Raw genomic sequence first — 24,804 nt, 5'->3', positions numbered from 1 at the left:
TCAATTTAACACAGATAAATGGCAGAAAAATAACTCAGGGAAGACAAGCAATTTGTTCTGCCCTTCTCGTGAGTTAAATCAGCATGGTCACAGCTACTGTAAGGAGAGGACTGCACAGTGAGACGGGGGGAGGGTACCAAGACCTCTCCTTTCAGACAGCAGCAAGCTAAGATGAAACTTAGTTGTATGTGAAACAAGGAAAACGTAGTTTATGGCTAAGTTCTCCAAGGAAGGCTCCCAAATAGACTTTCTCTTATGCATGCATTATGTCACAGCTCAACAAGCCTGAGGTCCTCAATGCAATTTTCTGAAAGGATGACACTGAGTTTAGATAAGTGGAGAAACGATTTTCTGATACAACCCTAGCACAAACAGTTGAAGCATAACTTTCTTCTACTTATTTCTCAATGTTTTATATAAGCAGATGTAACCATGCTGTATATTTCAGGTGTTATACATGGCGGGGGGGAGGCTTGTTCTTCAGTGTAGTTCACAGTAACAATGCATTACTCCTGAATACCTTAATAAGTACCTGAGGTGATAGCACATACAAGTTGCTGTGCTTAAAAAAAAAAAAAAAAGAGAGAGAGAGAGAAAGTCTTGTTTTCATTTTCTGGGAGATGAAAAATGGGGAGCAAAAAAACCACAGAGTTCAGCAGATGTCTAGATGTCTTCTCTGAATGGCAGATGGTATACCTGTATAGGAAAACTGCTGAGTAGAAAAGACTTTTTTTGCTGAAGGGTGTTTTGTCCAGGTGATCAGCTAAAGCTGGTACATGTCTGAACTGAGAGAGAACTTCTTGCTTATGAAAACAAACCAACCAGAAATGTCTGGCCCATTGGGAATATATTCAGAGTTTAGCAAATGCTCAGCAAACAACCACGTACACAAAGGGGTTTTGAGCTTTCTGAAAAAGGCCTCAGGGAACTTAAAGCAATGCGAACTGAGCACCATTAGGCAGCTGAACATGATTGTCCTCCAGAAAATCAGCTCCAGCCTGGAATAATTCTGATGCCCAGATAGCAGCCACCATGCTGAACCAGCTGGAAAAAAAGACTAGAAGGAAGGGAGCAGGAACTGCATAAAGGGTGGCTGGTGCTGCTCTAAGACTACAGAGAAGTACGAGAAAGCTGAAAAAGTGCCCTAAAGGTGGAAGTAACAACAACAGAAGCAACCAAAAAGGCTATTAAAGCAGGATTTCAAGATGAAACTGATATAACCGAAAGTGAGCTCAGAGCCATTCAGAGGATGAGCAGTGCAGCAATTGCTGGATCAAAGCCTTGATCCAGATACTATCAAATGCAACAGAAAACCAGTATATGCAATAAGCCCATTTAGGGGCTGTGTTAATAAGTTTTCTTAATAAGGTAATAGCCTTGTTAAAAAGGTAATACAACTCAATTGTTACGTTGCAGTAGAACTCAGACTCTGTATATTCCACTAAACAGTAAAACTAGTAGAAACAATCTTTTATGACCATGTTAGTAAATGTTAGATGTGAAAATGACTTTAAAAATAAAGGAGATTACACACACACACACACAAATTAACCCCCCCCTTTTTTTTTTTCCTATAGTGTTCCTTGGTCTTGGTCTTGGTCTTGTTCCATAACAACATATCTAATGACTGAGCTCTAGCTGATTATCAAGAAACCAAGTGATATATGTTAGAAAGCAACAAACTCTTCATTTTTTCTACGTAAAGGTTTTCTTGCCATTCAAATTGCTTCAGGTTTTCCAGTGACTTTATACAAGAAATTATAGCTGAATTTTTCCCATCTTTTAGACATATCTCAACTATTGTGATGAATTAACGGACATAAGCTGGAATATGGGTAAATCCAAATAGATACAAAACCAAAAAAAAATTTTCACCGCAAGGGTGGCCAAAGATTGGAACAAGTGTTCAGAGAGGCTGTGGAACCACCACCCTTGGAGATATTCGAAATGTGAGTGGACAAGGACCAGAGCAACCTGACCTAGGATGGCCCTGTTGCAAGCAGGGAGTTGGACAAGATGTCCTCCAATGGTCACTTCCAACTTAAACCATTCTGTAAATTATTTTTATTTTCTGTCTTTTCTTTCTTTAAAACTCAATGTCAGGCTGAAATAAGAGAGGGCCTTGTTCTTTAGTTTAGGGGACAATGCACATCATGGTGAGCACCAGATATTGGCAGTCTCACCCGCTGCTGTAGTGTTCCTGCTCATGGAGCAACAGTCCTGGAAGTGGCTCCACACAGACAAAGAAACATCTAAAACCAACAGACCAGGCTGAAATAGTACTTAGAGTACAGGTGGCTGTAAGATTAAAACTAGCAGAACTGACTGCAGTATCTGAAATACAGGTGAAGGTCTTGAAACTTCTCCCTTGAGTTCTGCATGAGTTTTATTTTAAGTGTTTCTTTAAATGAGTTGGCAGTGTCCTGGCACTGACAACCCTTAGTGACCACAAACTTGCTGACCTTGTTTCTGCCCCAGTCCCACCACACAGAGCTGTAGGTGGATTTTTGTACATTCTTTCAATATGTGGCATTGCCTTCTGCTGCTGCATGAACTGCATCTGCCTATTGCTTAAAAATTGCCATTAAAGAAATATAATGCAAAAAGTAACAGAAGAAAGCAGAGACACCCTCTCCTTCCCTTGAATTTAAACCCTATGCTGTATAGATACACAGAAGTGTTTCTCTAGATCATTCAGGAACAGTATCCTTTGGTGCCATAATTGGGTATAGTTTTTCAGAATACATCTTCTATTGGTTCACTCATCAAAGGGAGAATGATTTAGTCTCCCATCTTTCCAAGTAAAAAGCATCCAAAGCCAATGTGTTTAGTACACTGAATGCTGGCTGTATGTTTGAGCAAACATAAGAATAACTGACAGAAGTCACTTCACTTGAATGTTGATTCAGCTAACCTGTATATTTCAGGAGCAGAAAAATGAGATTTTAGATACAGTGGGCCTCATTTTCACCCCTAAAATTATAATATTATAGTATTGTATGTCCATGTCTTTGCTGGACCTGCTTGTGACCTCTACCATTACAAATCACAGTCCAAAAGTTAAAAACCTCTCCCACTTGCTTTCAGATCTGGGGATAAATGCTATTTCTTTATTGCATATGGAAGTGCTCCATGGGATATGAGTGGGACTGTTTCTTATCAATCGCAGCAAAAACTGAATTTCAGCAAAAGCAGAAATTAGTTGAAATGTTATAGGTATAGTTTCCTAATAAGAAAGAAAAAAAAGAAATACAGTGAATTGTGGCCTCCATGCACCATTTCTATTAGAGGTGAAATCTGGAAAATAAAGGTAACATCGAAGAATGCATAAATCAATCGTAATGCTTTAAAACATATATATTTTTGTTTTCAAGGCTGCCTCATTACCACAGTTATCCACGTCACTCCATTTCATACTTCAAGATCCATGTTACCCATGCTGTTAGTCATCTGAAGGGCTATTAGATTGCAGTACTTCATTGAACGGGAAGCCTAAATCATCACATCTGAGTGGTGAAAAAAATGGCTCAGACAACGCAGAGAAGCTCTTCCTTTTTCGTAACTATTTAAACAGCAGCCGGAGAGGGCAGGGCATGGTAGGGAGGCAGTAGCTCCCTCCCTCTGACGCTACCCCGTTTGGCATGCTCTCCGGATCACAAGACAAGGTAGCCAACAGGCAGCTCCACAGCAGATGCCAAGCTGCCTCCAGCCCTAGGAGGGAAGTACATGTATGAGAGAAGAAACCGTGTCTGCAGGCAGAGCAGTAGTCAACACATGTAAGCGTGTATGTGTTTTGGAGGTGGAGGGCAGGGAGAGACCGAGAGCAACAGTAGGGTAAGAGTGTGAGTGGGTCAAGACCTTCAGCTGATACATGGAGCCATTAATCAAGACAAGAGCTCTTCCTTATTAAAGAACACAAAATTGCTTGCGTTTTCTATGATTTGAAGACAAAAGAGCAACAGGGCTTTATGGCTTCACTGCATCTTGCAAAGAAGTCGGAAGCCATCTCTCCAAGGATGCTGTTGTGGTGGGGGGGCAGAGACAGCAAAGAAAACCACAGATCTACCCCGAGTGGGGGGACGGCGGCGGGAGGAGCGCACTGAACCAAAGCTGTTGTTTTCCTCATCTAGCAGCTGACCGCCTGGCAGGGAGGGAGGCTGGGAGACGGGGGAGATTTACATTCCTGAAGCTGAAGCAAGCAAACAAAGCATGCTATTAAAAAGCCCTACATTCTTCAGCAGGCACTCATTTGGCTGGACTTCTATTAATAGTGCTGTGTTTATTCTTGCACAGTGAATAAATTAAACCAATGTTAAATGCTGTGAGCTCATGAACTCACACAAGAGAGAAGATAATTTCATACAGTTTGCGGGAGAGCAAACTTTATCCAACAAAGCATCAATATTTAACACGATCTGTATAAAACTCGCATTAGTTGCAGTCTACCCATCAGACAAGATTTCACCCTGCATGCCACGCCCTGGCCTCAGTTGCAGTGTTGACATTTTCTAAACATTAAACTTGCCTGAATAGATAAAATTCCAGCAGCCACAACCAGTTGCAAGAACTATCCCTGCTCTAGAGCTGTGACCAGGTTCAAGACACAGTCCTGTCCCTCAGAAGGTATCTCAGCCAGATTGAAACCCCTCATGCTTTGATCACATCCTCGGCACCATGCACCATTAGGTGTTCAATCAGTCCCAACCCTGACAGAAACGCCCCACGCACACCAGCTCAGCTTGAACGAGAAGCATAGGCTGGAGATTTCCAAGCTGAAATCACCGCTGTATTTCCTCAGCCAAGTTTGCAGGCTGCAAGGCTGAAGCTGTAGTGCTAAGGGGCACGAGCATGCTTCACAGAATTTCAGAACATATCTAACACAAGCATCCCCATCCAAAAACTTAGTGGAAGTATAAATAGGCAGAAGTTTGCAGGCTTGTCCGAGTCTGTTAGCTTTTTCCAGGTAACTAGGAAACCAGCACTCGAAGTAGCTGTAGAGCAGATATGTTCTAGGAAGTGCTACTACTCTTGAGAAATTATTTGAGCCTAGTTTAACAAGTATCATCGGTCTACAGGACTTGTATAGCAAGAATCTGAGAGCTAAATTTTGGCCTGTCACTCTGGTATAAATCTAAATCTGGCACTCACCAGATCATTCTGATTTACAACAGAGTACATGAGATCAGATGCAAATCCTCAAAGGATGAGGGCTCAATTCACCATGACAGTCATAACCTGTAATACCACATGCAATCTGTATATATTCAAAGCTACTTTCCTCCCTGAGCTGGTGACCATCTGCATGTGTCCGCCCTGTGTCTAAGGGAAGCAAGGAACATGTTTATACTTATAAAAGAGGAGAGGGAAAAGGTTGATGCAGCAAAGGGGGTCACAGAGTTGGCTGAGACAAGCAGTTCTGTGTTTCTTCAACAAATCAGAGCTACTATCTATATGCGTAGCTGAAGGAACCTCCTCCTCCTCCTCTCCTGGCAAGGGAAATAGCCTGGTGACACAGAGCCTTTGCAACACCTACAGAGAACATCTCCTCTGTCAAAAATAGCCTGGCTGAAGCATCTCCCCGCTCTGGTGACTCCCAGGTATATGAACTGCAACACATTCGCAAATACTATTTGCAGTGGTGGTGCCTACAGAGGCTTCATAACTGATACTTCCCTGCTGGCAGAATCAGAGAGGGAATTAACGACCTCATTCTACAGGCACCACTTAAACACACCTTTCCTAAGTAACACCAAAGTTTCTTTGGCAGCAACTCACACTTCAGGCTCAAATGAGCTGTTGGTTTCTTTGTTTATCTGTTTGATGTTTGTGTGTGGGGTTTTGGGGGTTTTTGGGGGGAGAGGAAGGGGCATATATATGTACTACTGTTTTAGAAAGAATAGCGACTGCCAGGGTGCAGTAGGAGAGAAAAATTGCACTCTCTTACTAGTGAGTAAACTGTTCCTTTCTTAAGACTGCAGTAAATAAGACATCTGTCATAACGTGCAACCTCCGAGGTCACTTCTCTACAGCACCAGGCAGCCTAGTGCAGATATCCTCCTGCTAGCACCAGCCAGAGTCTGCAGAGAGGGCACATAGTTATCAGCTCAGGAACCACAAACTTCCTGCGTCCAGTCCTACGCTGGCTCACGGAGAGGCTGGGAGCACTCACAGACAGCACGGGCAGGCACTGCGGATGTGTCTCTTCCACCTTCTGCCTGCACCTGATCCTGCTGCACCACAGCAGGGACCTACATACGGCCACCGCCAGCCTGCAGTTAATTCCTGCCAGGCTGGACGAGGAGCCGTGTACCTTGTTCCAGTGCAGCAGTGACAGCGGTGCCCAGTACTATATTCACCACATTGCGCCTCAGAAACCCAGAATGGGTATTTCCTGCGCCTCGCATCCTAACCGCTTGCTGAGGGAGGGTTAGGTACAGACGTGGATTCAAGGAAGCATTTGTGTTCTTCTGCCAAAGGGCTGACAAGCTGCCTTCAGGTAGAGGAGGACCGAAACCAGAATGGTATCTTGTGGCACCAACCTTCTCTGCAATATCAGATGAAATGTTGCAGGTGTTACTTGGAGTCTGCACTCTCTTGCACCGCATGTTTTCACTCTGCAAGGCCCAGGAGTTTGCAAAATCGTAACTGTTTCCCACAAGGGTTCCTGTGAATGAAGAAAAGGAGAAGCACATGGCTGTTTAGGGGTTTGAGCAACAAACTTGGCTACTACATTATTGGCTACTACATTATTGGCTACTATCTATGTGATAGTCTGCTGAAAGCTGGTTTTAAAAATAAAAACTGTCATATCAAATGAATTTCTATTCCAAATAGATTGACTGTAGAAAAGCTACTTTCACTGATCTCGACTGACTCCTGCAGAGGACCTCTCTGAGCTCAAGGACAGCCTGAAGCCTGCAGAAGGCAGCTCCCAGCACTTCTTACACCTGTATGAACACGGTAGGAGTTATTTGCTGGTCAGCTATAAGCTGCAGAAGCCTGAGCATGCCTACACATTTTCCTACTATTTAGAAGTTGTCAACAAAACACGAGACATTAAAGAGGCAAACAAAATGAAGCTGCTCTCCCTAACCAATTAAAGTATTAGCATTCCTGATCCCAACTAGCCTTGATTTTCTCCTTCTGTCTGAAACTAAATCTTGTTTGCAAAGAAACTTAACATACACCATAATTGCTTGGGCCCATGATCTTACTTCAGGAGCACTGAAACGTGCTCCTCTGCCATATTACAAGCAGCTCCAGGCCCAGTCTTGGCAAGATTTGCACTCACTTTGCACAAAAGCAAAACTGAAGGAGTTAATCTGTATGGCTGCCGCCTCCTGGGAGATGCAAGCAGAGTCTTTGCTTCTGTTGCTCCATCCTTCTGAGAAGGGGGATCCTCCCAGAAAGGGAATGTTCCCTCCTCCCCCTTTTGCCTCCCATGGCCTGGCTGATTAGAGGACTACCTCTGCTTCCTTCTGTGGGTACCTGCTACAAAATAGTTAATTTCATGACTCTCTGTAGAAGTGTAAAGTTCTGTAACTTTGCTCTTTAAAACCCAACTGTGTTGCATATAAGAATATCTATTGCCACTGTTAACGCATTCCCAAGAATGGAAATATGACCCTGACTGTAATTGGAAAACAAAAGAAATGCTTCCTAAATATATCTATATAATATTTTTATATTTTAAATACATTTTATATTTTATAACTTTTTTTTATACGTATATATAAATAAAACGTCATTAACCTACCTGCTATACATTAAGTACAAACACACAGAATATACTGGACAGTAAAACTGTTCCTAAACTAAAGGGTAGTCGTGAAAACTACACAGAGAATGATAACACGGATGTAATAAAGCCAGTAGCCTTTAGTAGACTTTTTCTTGTAAACTAAAAGTTAGGGCCTCATAAATGTAGCATACATTAGGCCCATAGCAGATGTCAAAGGAGTAAGACTCAGAGGAAAGGATGACAGGGGAAGGCAGTAAAAGGCATGAAATTTTCATCTGTGCAGCCAGAACTGAGCATAAGAAAAGAAAAACAGCAACAAGAAGAATGCAATCCTTTTGCTTACCACAGATTGTAAAGATTAGAGTATGATGAAAACTAGTCTGACGAGAAGCAAGATGCCAAATTAAATACATTCCTTTTTATTTGCACTAATGCAGTCTTACACTAACAGTTATAAAATAAGAGATGGGCTCCGCTCTTAAGCAGTGTTCCTCTGGCTCTGAATGCGTGTCCGTGTTGAGTTTCCCACTGGCAGGTACCACCAGATCCTCATTTACCCACAAGTTAAAATTTGAAGGTTGGGACAATTGTTGGCCCTGAAATGCTGATCACCTGTTTTTTCATTTCTCCCCCTCCGTTAGATTTTTTTTTCTGTGATGCTTGTAAATTTATACCTCTTATGTAGTTCTTTTATGCAACATTTGTGTTATACCATTTTAACTCTTCTGCTTAATACTTTCAAGTGAAATTTTTTCAAAATAAATAATTTCAAAACTTTTGTGGGTTTTGGTTTGGTTTTTTTTTTAACCTGTTCTTCAAACCCTCTTGTTGTCAGTGCCTGTTTGTATATTAGCGGACTATTCCACAGGCACGAGCGATTTGCTAACACCTTGCCAGAGCAGTTCTTCCTCCTTGCAAAGTCCTGGGGCCCTTAAATTAAGCTACAAGCTGTTTGGAACAGGCAATACTTGATCCATTTGGACTTGCTCAATAGCTCAAGGTCCTGCCCCAGGTAAGCCTCCTCAACATATGATCATAAAAATCTAGGATAATAATGAATTAAGAAAGATCAGTTGACAGTGTATTTTCCCTGTCATTTGCCCAGCGTAGCCTTAAGTGACCTATGGCAACAGATAAAGGGCTGGAAAGGCACTATGCAGTCACTAGAGACGCACGGTATTTCACTGAATATCATTAGTTATTACTTCCCATAATACAGATTCAGTGGAACCTGTATTTTCAGAGCACCTGTATTTTCCTTGAATGAGCAGCTTTACAAACACACAGCAAGATGCACTCCATACTCCTGGAAAGGTGAAAAGCAGTTGGACATGGAGGTTTCACTGACCATGAGAAGAGCTCTAACGTGAAACTGTGAAGCGACCCTGAGGCCACTGAGTTGCTTAACAAATTTAGGTCATGGGGATAAGTCATTTCTGCAGAGGGTTACTTTGGAGGGGACTCTTCAACCCATACTCTGCGCTACACGCCCTATCGATCAGTGTGGTGATTCTCAAATATTTCATCTATTTGATGAGGCTTCAGGAAGAAAAGTGGTGAGGGAGAATTGTCCCTGGCACGTCTGACTGCCCCAGGCGGGGGGAAGAGTGCCCGCCACTGCCGCTGCCTTCACCCGACACCTTCATTTCCTTCTGCTGAAGGACACGAGGGGAAAGGAAAGGCGGTGGAAGAGACAACACAACAAAAACAGCCTAAAAACCTTGGGGTTTCTTAAGCGTGCAGGTGATACTATGAACAGCATCTCAGCTGTCTGCTCTGGCACGGCACACCCACCACGCAGCGCGACTGCCCTCCTCTCCTACACAGCAGAGTTTTGATTTCCTTCTGTTCCTTCCGTGTGCGGTTTTTCTTCTTTCTCTAAGCAGCCAAGTTTCTGGAGAAACAATTCTTAGCCAGGGCTCATCAGAGCCCTACAACCAGAAACCCTCCGTACAGGCCGGGTGGGATTTTTGCTAAAGCACTGGTTTTGTCTAAGTCTTGCAGGAAGCAAGCAAGCTGAAAATAGATGCTGTCACAAAATGTAATGAAAACAAAGCATTTGGACACAAGACAAGTGCCTGAAGAACCGGTGCCTGATGTGGACCATAGTACAGACTGACGCTGGCGTGCAAACTGGCTGGTCAACAGCCAAGACCCCCAGGCAGCTAGCTAGCCTGCAGTCTCCTTTTAGGATACAAGGTGGGTTCAGGAGGTAGCTGTTAAAGCACAACCCAAATCTCACCTTCTCCCTAAGTTCCAGAAACATCCCACCACTTTGATAATCCTGCTAGCGTCCCCCCAGGAGAGGGCCACGCACCAACCACCTGCGCAGCAGGTAGGGCCTCCAAGGGCTTTCTGTTGGACTATGACTTTAGTGCTCTAACTGCTGCCCTCAGGTCTCTGTCTCCTTGGAGAGAAAAAAAAACAAAACCAAAAATAAACAAACCAAAACCTCACACCACACTGACATGTTTTGGGCAAGACTTCCCCCCCTCCCCCGCCCCCTTTTTTTTGGTCAGAACAGTTGCTTTCACTTATCTGATTTTCAGACAGATGATGTTCACTCTCGACAAAAAAATTAGTGTTCACTATGATATCTGGGTCTCAAAATCACCAGTTCCTTCTGAAATCTGAAGCTGGTATGATGTTTGTTTACTTTGAGACTGGTCGTCTGGCAAGGCGAAGCATTAGCAATAACCATCTCGCGCTCAAGGCACGCGAGTGGGAGGCAGGAACCCTGACCTCCCTCCCTCGATCTCCTGCAGATTTTTCATATCGCCATAGGCCCATCAGGTTAACTCTCCTAGGCTCTGCTAACTCATCTGTAAAATATATGCAAGAATTTGTGCAAGACACTACAACACTGTGAGTAGAGGTGTGTAAACTTTCACGTTAGTTATTTACCAAGCAATGGGGTTTCTTTGTTTGTAAGGGGTTTGGTTGGTTGGTTGGCTGGTTTTGGTTTGGTTTTTTTTTAAAAGAACAGTTTTACATGGTTTAGTACATGGTTCCAGACAAGCAAAACTATTGGCAAGGTTGACGAAAAACTGATCCATAGTTTGGACCAAATTAATGATATGAAATATTGAAGTCTTTCCTGCCCTCTCTGGTTCAATGAATATAAAATTAATAATATTAAACACAAGAGAGGGAAAGAGGATCTCCAAAACTCTACAGTCCAGTGATGAAGGCATGCTCCTCACGACAAAAATGTCTAACTTTGATTCCAAACTTGGAAGAAAGCAGAGTGGGTTATTAATGCAGGTTTCTGTCATCTCAGACGAATGCCATATAATGAGGACAGGTACAAGGCAAGTCGTCTTCATCTGTACTGTTTGTAAATGACAGCTAAATTCCCTTGTGAATCCATCCCCTTTGCTTTCAAATTAAAATGCAAGAAAGAGAATGAGATTATTTACTTAGGCCAAACAAAAACTTTAAACTTGCCTAAAATCAAATTACTGATATCCTTTAAAACGTCAAGAAATTTGGATTTCAGAATGACCAAAACTTTTGTTTATTTTTTTAGGGAAAAAAAAATTATCTGCACTACCACCAATGGAACATGCTTTAAAAGCTTCTGATAACAGGCAACACACATAGGGAAGTTGCATATTCAGTCACGTATACTACTTCTGGAACAAAAACATTACCTGAAACATCAGATTTTTCCTTGCAGATACTGTCTGCTTCTACCTGTTTAACCTGTATTCACTCTCCAGTGGCATCACATATTCTGTATTTCAGCAGCTTGAAAGGCTGGAATATGTTGCTGACAGCTGGAGCAGGCTCAGAATATCAAGCTTTTATCCAAAATTAGCCATGGGTATTGTTTTATCATTAATGTCTCTGTAATTTGGAGACAGATTCCCAGAAATACATTTCTGCCAGTGCCAAGAAAAGCATAATGGGACGCTGGATTAATTTGGATTGGTCTTTTTCTTCCATAATGTTAAGAAAGTGTAATGTGCACAAATAACAAAATTATGGATTAATATCCCTGTGTTGGACTTGAATGAGCTCTTTTGCACAAATAAACTTTAATGATGACCTAGACATCCAAGCGCCTATCGCAGCAATATCGCTGTGAGACAGCTCAACGATAAAAGTACTAGGCAAAGACTGAGGCTACAGGCACACAAATAAGCTCCATGAGCTTGCACTGCAACCTCCCTCACTGGGGAGAAATTAACTTATACTTTCTGCAAGGTAAGAGCATGCCCTTTGACCACTAACATGCTGCAAGGCTATGGGGTTTTGGCCACTTGCTCATGTGCGCATGCCCTGAGGAGATTTCAGGATCAAGTTGCCTGTGTTGTGTCAGATTTCCTTCGTAGTATTATGTAAGTCACCTCTTCTGACCTGTGCTTTGGATCCCCAGTTGTAAAATGCTCATGACAATGATCATGAGACATCCAAATGCCACAGGCTGAAGGCTGCCAAATAGATAACTGAGCATCTAGAAAGGACTCAACTTCATGTTTCTGATATGAGCAAAAACTGGCAACCAGTTAGAAGTGTATGATCATGTCAGAAAGCAGAGCCTGGCCATTTACCAAGTCTTGGAAGTGTCATGGTTTAACACCAGCCAGCAATCAACCCCACCCAGCCGCTCGCTCACTCCCCCCACAATGGGATGGGGGAGAGAATCAGAAGGGTAAAAGTGAGAAAACCCATGGGTTGAAATAAAGACAGTTTAAGAGGTAAAGCAAAAGCCACGCACACAAGCAAACCAAAACAAGGAATTCATTCACTACTTCCCATCGACAGGCAGGTGTTCAGTCATCTCCAGGAAAGCAGGGCTCCATCATGCGTAACGGTTACTTGGGGAGACAAACGCCATCACTCCGAACATCCCCCCTTCCTTCTTCTTCCCCCAGCTTTATATGCTGAGCATGATATCATATGGTATGGAATACCCCGCAGGCCAGTTGGGCCAGCTGTCCCGGCTATGCTCCCCCCCAGTCCCCCATGCACCCGGCAGAGCATGGGAAGCAGAAAAGCCCCCGACCAGTGTAAACATTACTTAGCAACAATTAAAACATCAGTGTGTTATCAACCTTATTCTCATACTAAATCCAAAACACAGCACTATACCAACTACTAGAAAGAAAATTAACTCTATCCCAGCCGAAACCAGGGCAGGAAGCGTTCACAGGATGGCTATAAAGGACCAGAGCCTAGTTGGCAGGAAAAAGCAGAGGAGAAATTAACTCTTCCATTAGGATCTAGAGGAAAACCAAACAAACAAAAAACCAAACAAAAACCCCTGGAAAGCTTCCGAGAACTTTCCTTTTATATTTTAGTTATGCTTAAAGTGTGAGAACAAACTCTCAAGGGGCAGCTGGCTTGTTTTTACTGCTGTATCCAATAAACAAGCAACTATGTACAATATAATCAATCTTGTTTGTAAGTCTTGACAGGACATGAGCACTTCTCTGCAGGATGAACTAGTTTAGTAACCAACTATGTCAATGAGAGTGACTCAGCACCCCATCTTCTGTCTGAATGAAAGTGTGTGTCTGCAACTCTGAAACCTAATGGGGAGAATTTGGGGGTTTTTTGAGGTTCAAGAGCTACTGCTTAGGGCCACTACCTTCAAAGCTAGGTCCATTAGCAAATGCTAATTTGCTAAGATATCATAGCTTGAGTTACATTATTTAAACCTCCAGGAGCTCAATAAGTGAACATCAAAAGTGTATACAGAAGTGACGTGTGTTATCCTCTAATTGGACTATCAGTTCTCAGTTTCCACACCAAAACACAGTGAGGAGTCATAAGAGTGCCATGACAATAGCACATGATTGAGTAGATTATAAAACATGAGTATGAATATATCAAAAGAAAAACAATTACACACTGTTCACTAAGTTTAAACACCCTTTCCTTTATGCCTCCTTTATTTACTTGCTGTAAGTGGTAATGTCCAATAATACAGCAGGTACTTTGCCTCTTATTTCACCACCATCCCAAAACAATCCAAATATAATTAATATAGTTCTATATCATAACCCAGTTTCTCAGGAGCAAACTGTGGCAAACCAAACCAACCCTCTGTGTTATTAAACCACAATTTTTTTTGGATCTAAAATACAGAAAAATCATGTTTTCATTTGTTTTCAACATAAACATTGCCATTTTGTTGAAACCATGACAAAACATGTGATGCTACATGAAAGACTGTGTTTATGGGCTAGATTCTATCCATGACAACTCTGACTTCTGCACAAATCTGGGATCTGGTCCTCTGGTGCCACAAAGAAGCCCTAGAAATGGGTCATCAAATCACATGAGTTTCCTCCTACGCAGGCAGATACGAAGATGATACAAAACTACTGCATTAGCTTTTAAACTGTGTGAACTACAGTCTGAGAGAGACAGAAAAAAACATTTCAGCTGCAGATCTCTTTCCATCACAGTGGTTCTTATAGGCTCCCCTCCTACCAAGCAAGAACTATTAGCAAGCAGGCAGTTTACCATTTCAGTGTAAATCAAAGCAGTTTAAAGTCTAGTACATCTTGAGGTGCCTGCCCAGCCTTTAAAAAACCTCCAGGAAGGTTTGAAACATCTCAGCTATCTGACAAGCTCATTGGCTATAGCACAATACCTGATGCATAACCTCTAGCATCGTCTCTCTTCGTTTGCCTCTGACATTCAGATCTGCATAGTGCTGCCCAGGGGTTTCCAGATGAGAGCCCGTCATCTTGGCAACATTGGATCGTCGTCTTTTTCCTTTGTGCACTGTGCTTCCATTGCATTTTATTCTGAAGCTCAAAGATCTTATTGTATTTAATATCAATACAAATCCTGACCAGAAATATATTTAACAGATTCGAACGGAGGGTCAAATCTGATAAATCAATATATGCCCAGATTTTAACAGGAAGCAATGGACACACCAATGGGAGAGTTCAGTCTGCCGGCCACCTTAAGGTAACCTTTCAGTGCCCTCAGATCGCTAAGTCATTACACCAAGCTCACATCCTGGGTTGGGCTGACCTTTATGAGATCTAATCAGGATAAAAGGAGAGCAAATAAAAATTGCAGTGGAAAGAAAAGGATAATCTGCTTCATAGGCTACCAATTGGCTGCCTAGATCTTTCATATAAAGAATATTGCCTCTCCCAGCTGCTTGTGTTGCCCCGCACCTAGAAGTTAGCTTCAACAGTTTAAAAAAAAAATGGTCTGAATTAATCAAAACCTGATTTTACTTGGAGCAAGTTAAGAAGAGCCCATATGAACCACCCTGCCAGCAGAGCTGCCAAGGAGACAAACAATGTGTGGGCATAGTGACGTCCCTCACTGATACAACAAATTCAAATATAATTAATTCTAATTCCTTCTAAATTAGTTTAAATGAAAGGTCTATTGTATCAGAGTAAAAAACTGGCAGAATTGCTGATATACGGTTCTATTCTTCAGGCTAAGAGCACACATCTGTATGTCCACGCAGGTTACAGAAGTCAGCACCTTCATCGTACAGTAAGAGCTATGCATGTTCTCTGCCACCTTCTCTATTATTTTTCAACTCTTCCAAGCAGTGACCCTGTCATGTACTTCATTACGTTCAGAAATCTGTGTTTGTGAAAGCACTGTCTTTTTTTAAGAGGGAGGATACAGTCTCAGGTGTGTTAAACAAATACAGCACGAAACATTTAAACATCATCAGCAGAAGGGAATCCTTTACACTTGAACGGTGCAAGGCAATACTTTTCTGCTTCTGTGTTTTAAAATAGCCTCACTTCTATTAGTTGTCTCAAGAAAAAGATGTAAACTTCAGATCTCAACAAATTCAGACATCAAGGTATCCAAGCCACGCCAAGCAATTCTGTGAGCTGAGGTTTTTTCTTTATGATTTACATTGCTGAAGGGCTGATCAATCATTTTAAGATACTATAAAATCAGTCTGTGGAGCACTGTCGGGCTCTTCTCCAAGTTGTTTTGTCTCCCTTTCTATTTCTAGATAATTTATTTTTAATACATACTTTACGTTATCAATTTAACATATTAATGTATTAACTAACTTTACTTTAAACCTTTCCTCTTCAAGTAAGTACTAAAAATTAAAAAAACATTCTGAAATACCACAAATCAAGATTGGTCCTTCAAAGTCATACTCAGTGCTTTTCCAAAACTCTTAGTCTTCACCCACACCGGCAGACTTTGCGTAAAGGTGAGTAGAGCAGCAAAAGCAGTCTTGTCTCTCCCTTTCATTAGGAGTTGCCGTGATATAAGGTGCACCTCCAAATCAACAGTCCATATGGACAGGGAAATGCCATTAAAAGGTAACCACTTTATAGAACAGCATCCCATGCCAAATCCAGGTACAAACCTGCCAGGAGCAACCCCCAGGATTTAATATTCTGCTATTGCAACACTATCTATCTATTCTTACTCTCACTTTTCTAACTTGTGAAAAATTAGAAGTTGAATCAATGAGTATTCCTCACATATTTTTTTTCTGAGTCTTCTCCTAATCGGTCTCCCCACACACTATATTGTGCGTTGTTTAGCCTGTAGCTTTATCTTTGTATTTCAAGATTCAAGGTTTCTAAAAGTGTTAAGTTCAGACTTCTGGGCTTTGCTCAGGAATGAGATGTGACAGCAATTCCCTTTCAGGAGAAAGGAAGATGAAAGAACTTAGATAGCTTTTTGGAGCATCAAGATGAGGTACCTGACAGGTTTTGTAGAAACGTTTTGCTGGATCAGCAAAATCTTTGTTGAGTCACCCATCAGGAGAGGTGTGCAGAGTGTACATTAAAATACAATCAGTTAGTCATAGTCTTACCTTCCTGAGTTCTGAAGTCATCTTCAGCAAATTTATTAAAGTTGCCACACAACCCACAGGTCTTATTATAGTGCTTTTCTTGAAGGAGTATCTGAATATTCCCACTGATATCAATCTTCACCGCAAAGCCATGCTCATCACTGGATATTTTATAATAACCTGTCTCCTTCTCTATGAATATGCCATTGGAGGCAAAAGGTATGGAAACCCTGTGAAGAAAAATAGGAATTTCTCAGAATGTGACGCACAAAAAACATCAGGTTTTTTCGGCTGGAATACTTGTTGTTCCCACAGTTACCTTTTGTCTTCCTGCATCACATCTCCATCAAAGGAGAAGTGAAGATTGAAATATTCTCCGAGATACACAGAGAAACCAATTTTCTCCCCATCCTGGTAGTCACCTGAAGAGATGAGACATAAGCAAATATTGTTAGTTCTGGGACTCAGGAGGACAACTTGTAAGTACACATTGCAGAATTGAGAGCATATCATCTAACATCTTCAAGAGCCATCCATCTATTTCATCCCATAGTTGTTTAATGTGAAATGAACAGGTAGTCCCAGGATGAGGGCTGGCATCAACCACTGGCAGGCACATGACCTGGCACTGGCTGTGGACTCATGCTCTCCCCATTACTGTCTCTAGCCAGTGAATTCTCCATCCTACCATGCACACTGGAGGAGTTTCCACAGGAGATGTGCCTGATGATCTGCGCTGCTCTTTCCCTTCCTAGTTTCCTCCCAAGAACAACCAATAGTTCAGTGGTAAGAGAAGGGGGTTGAATCCATTGAACTGGTGGAAGAACTGAGCCTAGATATCTTTGTTCTTGGTAAGCCCTCTAATCATCTCAACTGGTCTTTAAGGGGTAGGTGCCAATATTGGCTATCCAACTAGGGAGCAACTCACTCTGAATTTTTCAAAAGGAGCAGCACAAAGAGATGGAGAGCACTTTCTTAGGTTCTGAGAGAGAAGAGGTTGGGGGGTTCAGACATCGTCCTTTCTCTGCTTTTGCCCGTTGTCTAGCTTTGACTTTAGAGCAGCTCCTTGCACAATGCGCTGCCCGTTCTGGACCTCCTGCTCTGAAGTAGCCAGCTCTGCCCAGACGTAGATGCTTTACTCAGCAATGCAGATTGCACTTCCGGGTACCTAGACGCTTTACTGTGCAATCCAGACTGCACAGCCAGGTATCCAAAACCAAAACAAACCCACGCACATATCCTAAGATAGGCATCAAAAACAGATTATGTCATGCTTACGTGCCCAATAAAAAAATAAAGCCTCTGCTCGTGGGTGGGGTTTTTTTAAAGATTTATTTGATCACATAAAATACTGCAATCAATTCATACTTCACATGTGCTGGCGGGTCCTTCTACATACAAAAAAATTGTACCAAATTGCTTAAGTTGAGGAAGAAAATTATTTAAATTGGTATATGTTTCCTTTTCAGAGTGATGGGATCAGTTTACTTCTATTTACTCATAATCAGTAAAGTTGTCTTGAACTATGACTAATATAGAACAATTATTAGTTAATATACAAATATCTGCCAAAAGAGTTCAGTATCAAAGTAACATACGGTTTTGGTTCTCATATCATCTGTTACCCATCCCCAAGAATAATGCTGTAGGGGCTCTTGCTAATTCAAAGGCTTATTGTCCTGCAGGATGGGATTTTTCTTATTGGGGTATTTAGCATACAGGTAAAATTAGTTCTACAGGGTCGTGTAGCTCCTATTCCTGTACTCAGCTTTAACAGCCACATTCCTCTAGCAAATTCAAAATTAAAAAAGGTCTCACTTTCCCTCTCTAGAAGAGCCAGTAAGAAAATCTCCATTCCTTGGCAGCTTAGTTATGTGTGAGATATATTACCAAGGGATAACAGAAGCCAAAGTGACAGAATTCCCTCAGAAGTAATCCTGCTTTCAGAAAAGAAAAAAAAAAAACAAACAAAAACCGAAGATCCTTTCACACAGTGGTCCATCCTATCTGACAAAGGGCAAAGCTATTTGTCTTTTCTTCTCAGTGACGGAACCCGGCACAGGGGCAATGCCACATCCCTACAACACTTTACATTTGTTACTTCTTGGTATCTTGCTCAGACTCACCTAAGAGTGTGAAGGAGTGCTTGTGACAGTCCCCAGCAAGGACGTAACTGCAGTCCCCAGCAAAATTGTAGAAAGAACCATCAAAAGTTTTGATATGATCATTCCCAAAAAGGCTGCAACGAGAAACTGATGACTCCTGAAGAAAAGAACCTGATGATCCTGGATATCAAAACACAATTAACTTGCAATGTAAAACATTAATTTTGTAGTTCAGGAATTTATCTGCTGGAATTTATCAACATTGATCCCTGCATGTCCTAGACCTGCCTAGTTTCTAGGCAGACTGTATGTCTGCCATGACAGTCCATAGGATCAAGCATAGATTTTTTTTTTTATTATATGCATTAGTGAAATGGCTTTTTCTCTTTATTTCTACTGGCCCAAACCTTGCATGGGTAATTGTAATCCTGATTCTTTAAGGAATGCCATGCATTCATTCATTTATGCCTGCCTGCAATCCCATTAAAATCAATAGGGCAGTAGCAAAGCCCCATAGTTTATTCATCCAAGCATCACTGACTTCAGGGAGTCATTGTGACTCAACACAGTACAAGGTAAAGAGCTAAAAGGAGTAACTTTATCGATGTTGCCAGCATGATGGGAATGTTGCCTGATCCAGGATTGCAGGATTAGGTGGGCAAAAAGAGAAAAAAAATCTCACAGAAAAAAACAGTGAAAACGTATTTTAGTTCCTAGACATTACAAAATAAATATATTTTCCTACCTGATATTACAGTGGCCAGCAGTAGGTTTGTTAGCAGCACTGCCAAGAGGAACATCTGTCAAAAATCAAGAGAGAGATTAGAACATCCTCAGTTTGCGGTGTTCAGTCTGTTTCACAAAAACTCACCATTTTCTATCCTTTCTTTATGAAGTTAATTTTGACGTTCTACAACATTTCAGAAAGCCGTAATCCATGCAGACTTTCAAGTAATTCAGTTACCCACCCATGCTTCTTTAACGTAGGTAACCTAGGAGATATTAACTACTCTTTGTTCCCATTTTCACTTCTCATTGCAGGGAAATGTGGGCTACCTCCACAGGAAATGCAACCCAACATACACACATATTCCGATTTACCCGAGTTAATACGTTGCACACACAAAGCCCTTCAATACACAGCATTATTTATCAGACAACCCGACATGAAGAAGCACACCAGACTGGATCAGCCAACTTGGCCCCAGTAGAAGTCACCTCTGCTGCACAACATTTGCATCCTGCCCAAACATCCATGAAGGGAAAGACATAAAGATTTTGCATCAGCCAACAGGTCTGGCTGGCAGGCCGTTATAACCACATCCTTATAATCCACTGATTTCAGGATGCTCAAGATAAGGGGCAAGAAGTAAAGGGATGAAATTGTGCAGAGATTAGAGACACAGGGAGAAAACTTCCATTCACCAAAATCAGTTTTAGTGTTACCTCCTGCTTTCTACAACCGAAATGTCAGCCTTTGTTCTCCATACGTCTGTAAACTACCTCCTGTACTGCCAGGCCGTTAAAAATAATAATAGGATATGAGTGTCATGCAGATGGTGAACTACAGATGCTTTCTGTGGCAAGACATTAGCAGTTAATGGATGAAAGCTGTAGGGAGTTCCAGCTGCGTGAGTTAATTTCAGTGATCATATAAGCCACTAGAGAGACATAAATATACCATATTTAATATATTAATGCCAGGAGATGAGACACGCCTTTCCCTAAAAGAACCCTCCAGTTAAAGACAAGAATACATTTTGCAAAGACAAATTCTGATTTCAGTTTACAGACGCACACTTCTTATTGATGTCAATTACGTAGCTCCAATTCACAGCCACATAAATAAACGTCGGGTTTGCCTTATTTACAAAAGACGGGAAAAGAAAGATCTGTTATAAAACTCAGTCTAATATAATGCTGCAAATGCCAATCTGACATGAGGCTGCTACTTCTGAAGACAGCTCAGAAGTGGCATCTGCATGGGAATGCGACTACAAAATAATGGTAAAGAAAACAATAGGCATTATTCTCAGATTACACACTTGCTAGTGTATTTTTAGTGCATGCACTGTGTTATCATGACCAAATCAGATATTGCTTTTTTTTGTTAATCCTTCAATTTTACAAAGCAGGAAAGAAAAAAGACAGGGTATAAAACCCTTGTCTTCAGCCCCTTCCACCTCCCAGTCTGTTCTAAGCTGCAGAATTGAAGTTTCTCCCAATTCTAACAGAGCAGGTGCCACTAACAAATTAGAATACAATCAGTGAGATCTGTATACCCCTCTATATACCCCTCTATAATTTTATCACTGGTTTAATTAGAAATGAATGTACCTTCTTCTGTGCGAGATTCCTCCTGCACACGAACAAGAAGCTCCTCCACTTGCCACCTATAGCCTACAACATCATTGTTGCCGTGTTCCTTCAGAAGACACGACTGGAATGGCTTTGAAAAAAAATGAAATTTTTTGTTTTTGTACAAGCCAGGAACTCTTGTTCATTTAAAAGGAAAGATAAAGACCAAACGTCACATCCGTCTGATTCTCAAGACAATAGATTAAACTGCTATCGTGTAAATCAGTAGCCTTAATTACCAGAAAGTTACAATGAGGGGAAATAGTTTTAAAAACTTACATGACAGATAAGTTTTTGAAATATATTTTGCATGTGTATGTGTGACAAATCTCACCGGCTGAGCCAATAGGCAGCATATTTATTTGAAAGACTATTGTTAAAGAGGAATAGTAGGATGCTCCGTGCCTCAAAGACCACAGAGCCATGCAGTATTTTTTCCTGCGAACAACTGCTTTAAAGGAGAAAGAAGAAAAACAATTCAGAGCTAGTAATGACCTGTTTTTCTTCTCCAGGTACAAACATATTTGAATTTTGCCACATTCTGTTAGATCAACACATTCGGTCCTTGAATTTGCAAACGTTTGTAGAGGTACCCTCTGGAACAACACATGGTAACAAGTTAAACATGCACATACTTGTTTACAGAGGTGGGCACAAGCTTTATGGGCATATGTACAGCACTGAGCAAAAAATGCAGAGCAGATGACATCTTACTTTACTTTCAATGCCTCATGCTTCATATTTTCAATAGCTACTAGTAATAACAAAGGGGTTAGGAGGCAACACATTTCCCCATAAATCATATTTTGCCACTAGTTCACAGAATCAGGTCCCTACTTTAAACCAAGAAAAACAATGCAAAACAATAAAATATGCCTCCTGAGAGTCCCCCGCAGGCGTGTCTGTCTTCTGCACAAGCAATTCTGAGAATGAAGTGAGTTAATCCCTGCACACAGTTCTTAGAAAACAAAACAAAACAAAAAAAAACATTAAAAAACCCCTCTACATTGTTACATCATCATTTCTTCCTGCAGGCAATTTCCCTTATGATTTCTACAGATGACTAGGTTGATACTTGCAGAATGGCGATGGATTATTTTTGAGACAATTTAGATGATGAGCCTGCTTAGGTTGAGGAGTTACAAATAATACAAATAATAAATTGTTAGCTGTACTTATTTTGTCTTGTATGAACTCTTCATGACATCTGCATGTTAAAATGCTATAGACCTGCGCTACAGCTACCGAGTGACAGAAAGAAAGAAACACAGACCAAATTGTTTCTTTCCACGTGAAAATCCAGAGAACGAGATTTTGAAAAACGAACGCTTTTCATCAGGATATTCTCAGCCACATGCTCCTGCCTTTTCTACAGCAGCAGTAAGGTTTGCCCGGATCACATTCATGGCAATGCAAGGTCCATACCGGACAGCAGCTGGGAAGATCCTGCCCCATGTGTGCAGAAACTTGGCGTCCATCACAGTCATGGCCTTTGCTGTGCTCCCACAGACGTCCCTCCAGCGTGGGGCAATCCTATCATGCGAAACTGCCTTCAAGGCTGAAGTTACAGCTGAACAACAAGCAGAAATGGGGCAACAACAGAGAGAACAGGCAAGATGTCTCTTGTTTTTCTCTTAGTCTCGTGTCTGCTTCTGGTTTTGTATGAAGACAGAAGAATATCATTGACTGGGAATCATTCTCTCCCCTTGGGTCCAGCTGCCAACTCTCAGCAAGTCCTGCATACCTCCGAGAGCCTGGGCATTAGTGATCACAGAGAGATGTTCTCAAAACCTTTCATTACAGGAAACCCAGCATTATTCATGATATGGGGAATAAGACCTCCTATCACCATGGTGTTTTTTCTTCTTGGTGCCTGAGCCCCAGATAAGTCCCTTCATTTGGCAACTTCTTCTTGCAAATCTAAATCTAACAGGTAGTTTTGATTCACACTTTTTTGTTTGGCACATGTAGAAGACAGAGTGAGAGTCCCTTAAAATATTCCTTAAAAATAGAAACGTTGCTGGTTTTGGTCCATAGCGATTTCTTTATCATTATTACAAAAAGGGGCCAGTTCTTCAACAATACAGGATTGTTTATTCTGTAACCATGATGGATGGCCGAGGTTTCCCTTTACTAGCTTTTGTGCCGCTGCCTTCACGCCCTGACAAGCTCTATCTGGAAGGCCAGCGAGGGAGAAAGCAAACTGCATGAAAGTCTGAGCCCATCGAAAGGTGCTTCGGAGGGGAGCAGACTGCAGGCGGGCAGGTTACTGAACTTGGACTGAGCCTCTGAGGTCCACACGCGCTTGTCTGTGTGATCAGAGCCTTGGTCTACGCGGGGGGACATTTTGTGATTCGCACTGCCAACATTTAATAGATGGTTTGGATAAGCCAGACATCACGACACCTCTTAAGTGTCTTAGGGACCTTGGGAGACATAACAAAGAAAATTAATTGAGCTAGACACCCAAAGAACAAACTTCCTTTTTCCCTCCTGGCTCTGTTTTCTCCCAAAAAAAGGAAACGGTACTTGAAGAGCGCATTTATTGGCTGATACTGTATCTTGTTCCAATACAAATCTTAGTGATGCTTGGGTAGATCTGACATGTAATTTTACAAATAATACACCCGAGGCACAGGAGGAAATACATAAAGGACTATGCACTGTTGCTGGAAAACCCGCTATAGCCAGTTCCTGGAACAGAATAGGAGGGACTTCTGAGAAAAATTATCCATAATACTGCTTTTCATTGTTTTGTTCAAATACTAGGTCACATGCAACATGTCCAATATTTCCTAACCGTTATATGATAATATGTACTGAGGCATTACACAGCATGCCACATTTGTCATTGAGCTTGTTACAGGGACAAATACGCATGCAAAGTGCCCGTATTATGAAACCTGCAATACTGAGTACAGGAACAGTGATGAAACATACAGGGCCTGAACAACAAAACAACCAAAATATCTTGATGTAGGTAAATTGGAAAACTAAAGCCTAGCAATACTGAATTTTGATTCTGCGCTTATGAACTGGCAAATTAGATTAGGCTATGGAAGCAACGCTGGGTGTCACTTTAAGACTATTTGAAAGATGCAAGCATCTGCTGTCAGAGAAATTCATCTTACTTAAAGAAAATATAGCAATGAGGTTCAGTAAAAAAATTTTTTTTTAAATTGTTTTTTAAGAGGGAAACAAACCAGTCTAGGATGTCAACACATAGATCCTAATAGAGCCAACTAATCTGAAGATTTCAGCCTGATTCTGGCCCTGCTGTAAGCATGTTGAGTTGAAGTACTCTATTCTGAACAAAGTTTGTTTCCATAAGCATCACTTAATTTCTACAGGCAAAGGCATTGAATGATTTTCTGAGGTCTAAAAAGTGTTCTTAGCATCCTGAGTAAACTGAAATCCCAAATGCCATATCCTCAGATGCCACACAAAACTCAAATGAAGGATGGTGTACTTTGAAATGTAGGAAATGTTGGAACAGAAGACATGCTTCGTGAATCAGCAGAAAGTTCTTAAGCAGAGACTCATGGGGAAAAAAGCCATGCTGCTTCGTTGCTCAGAAGTAGTCAAAAAAGTGAAAGAATTACAGGAAATGGGTAAGAAAAAAAACAAAACCCAAACATCATTGTGCAATCATAAACACAAAGTACACTTTAATCTTGAATATTGTCTGTGCTCTCAGCCAGTCTATCTCAAAAACAGTGAAATTCTTAAAGACAGAAAAAGAAAAGATAAAATTATAATTAGAGGTAGGAAGCAACTTCTCTGCAAGGGGATGAAATTTCCAATCTTAGAAAATCAGAGAAGGAAAGCACAAG

The 24,804-nt window shown here is 41.4% G+C and overlaps 1 protein-coding gene across 1 annotated transcript in view; it reads right to left on the bottom strand.

The window, feature by feature from the left end:
• Positions 1 to 21,060, bottom strand: part of VWF (von Willebrand factor) — a 152,831-nt gene extending 131,771 nt beyond the window's left edge. The window contains exons 1-6 of the mRNA XM_075162771.1: positions 20,951 to 21,060; positions 19,359 to 19,413; positions 18,635 to 18,793; positions 16,828 to 16,930; positions 16,530 to 16,738; positions 6,540 to 6,664 (exon numbers count right to left, since the gene is read on the bottom strand). Coding sequence (XP_075018872.1) covers positions 6,540 to 6,664; positions 16,530 to 16,738; positions 16,828 to 16,930; positions 18,635 to 18,793; positions 19,359 to 19,413 — 651 coding nt within the window. The 5' untranslated portion in view covers positions 20,951 to 21,060. The remainder of the gene's footprint in view (positions 1 to 6,539; positions 6,665 to 16,529; positions 16,739 to 16,827; positions 16,931 to 18,634; positions 18,794 to 19,358; positions 19,414 to 20,950) is intronic.
• Between the last annotated feature and the right edge of the window lie 3,744 nt (positions 21,061 to 24,804).

Source organism: Calonectris borealis, chromosome 1 (genome assembly GCF_964195595.1).
Source record: "Calonectris borealis chromosome 1, bCalBor7.hap1.2, whole genome shotgun sequence".
In the NCBI taxonomy this organism is placed as follows: domain Eukaryota; kingdom Metazoa; phylum Chordata; class Aves; order Procellariiformes; family Procellariidae; genus Calonectris; species Calonectris borealis.
Note: the sequence above shows the minus strand (reverse complement) of the source record. Positions and strands in the feature narration are given on the sequence as shown.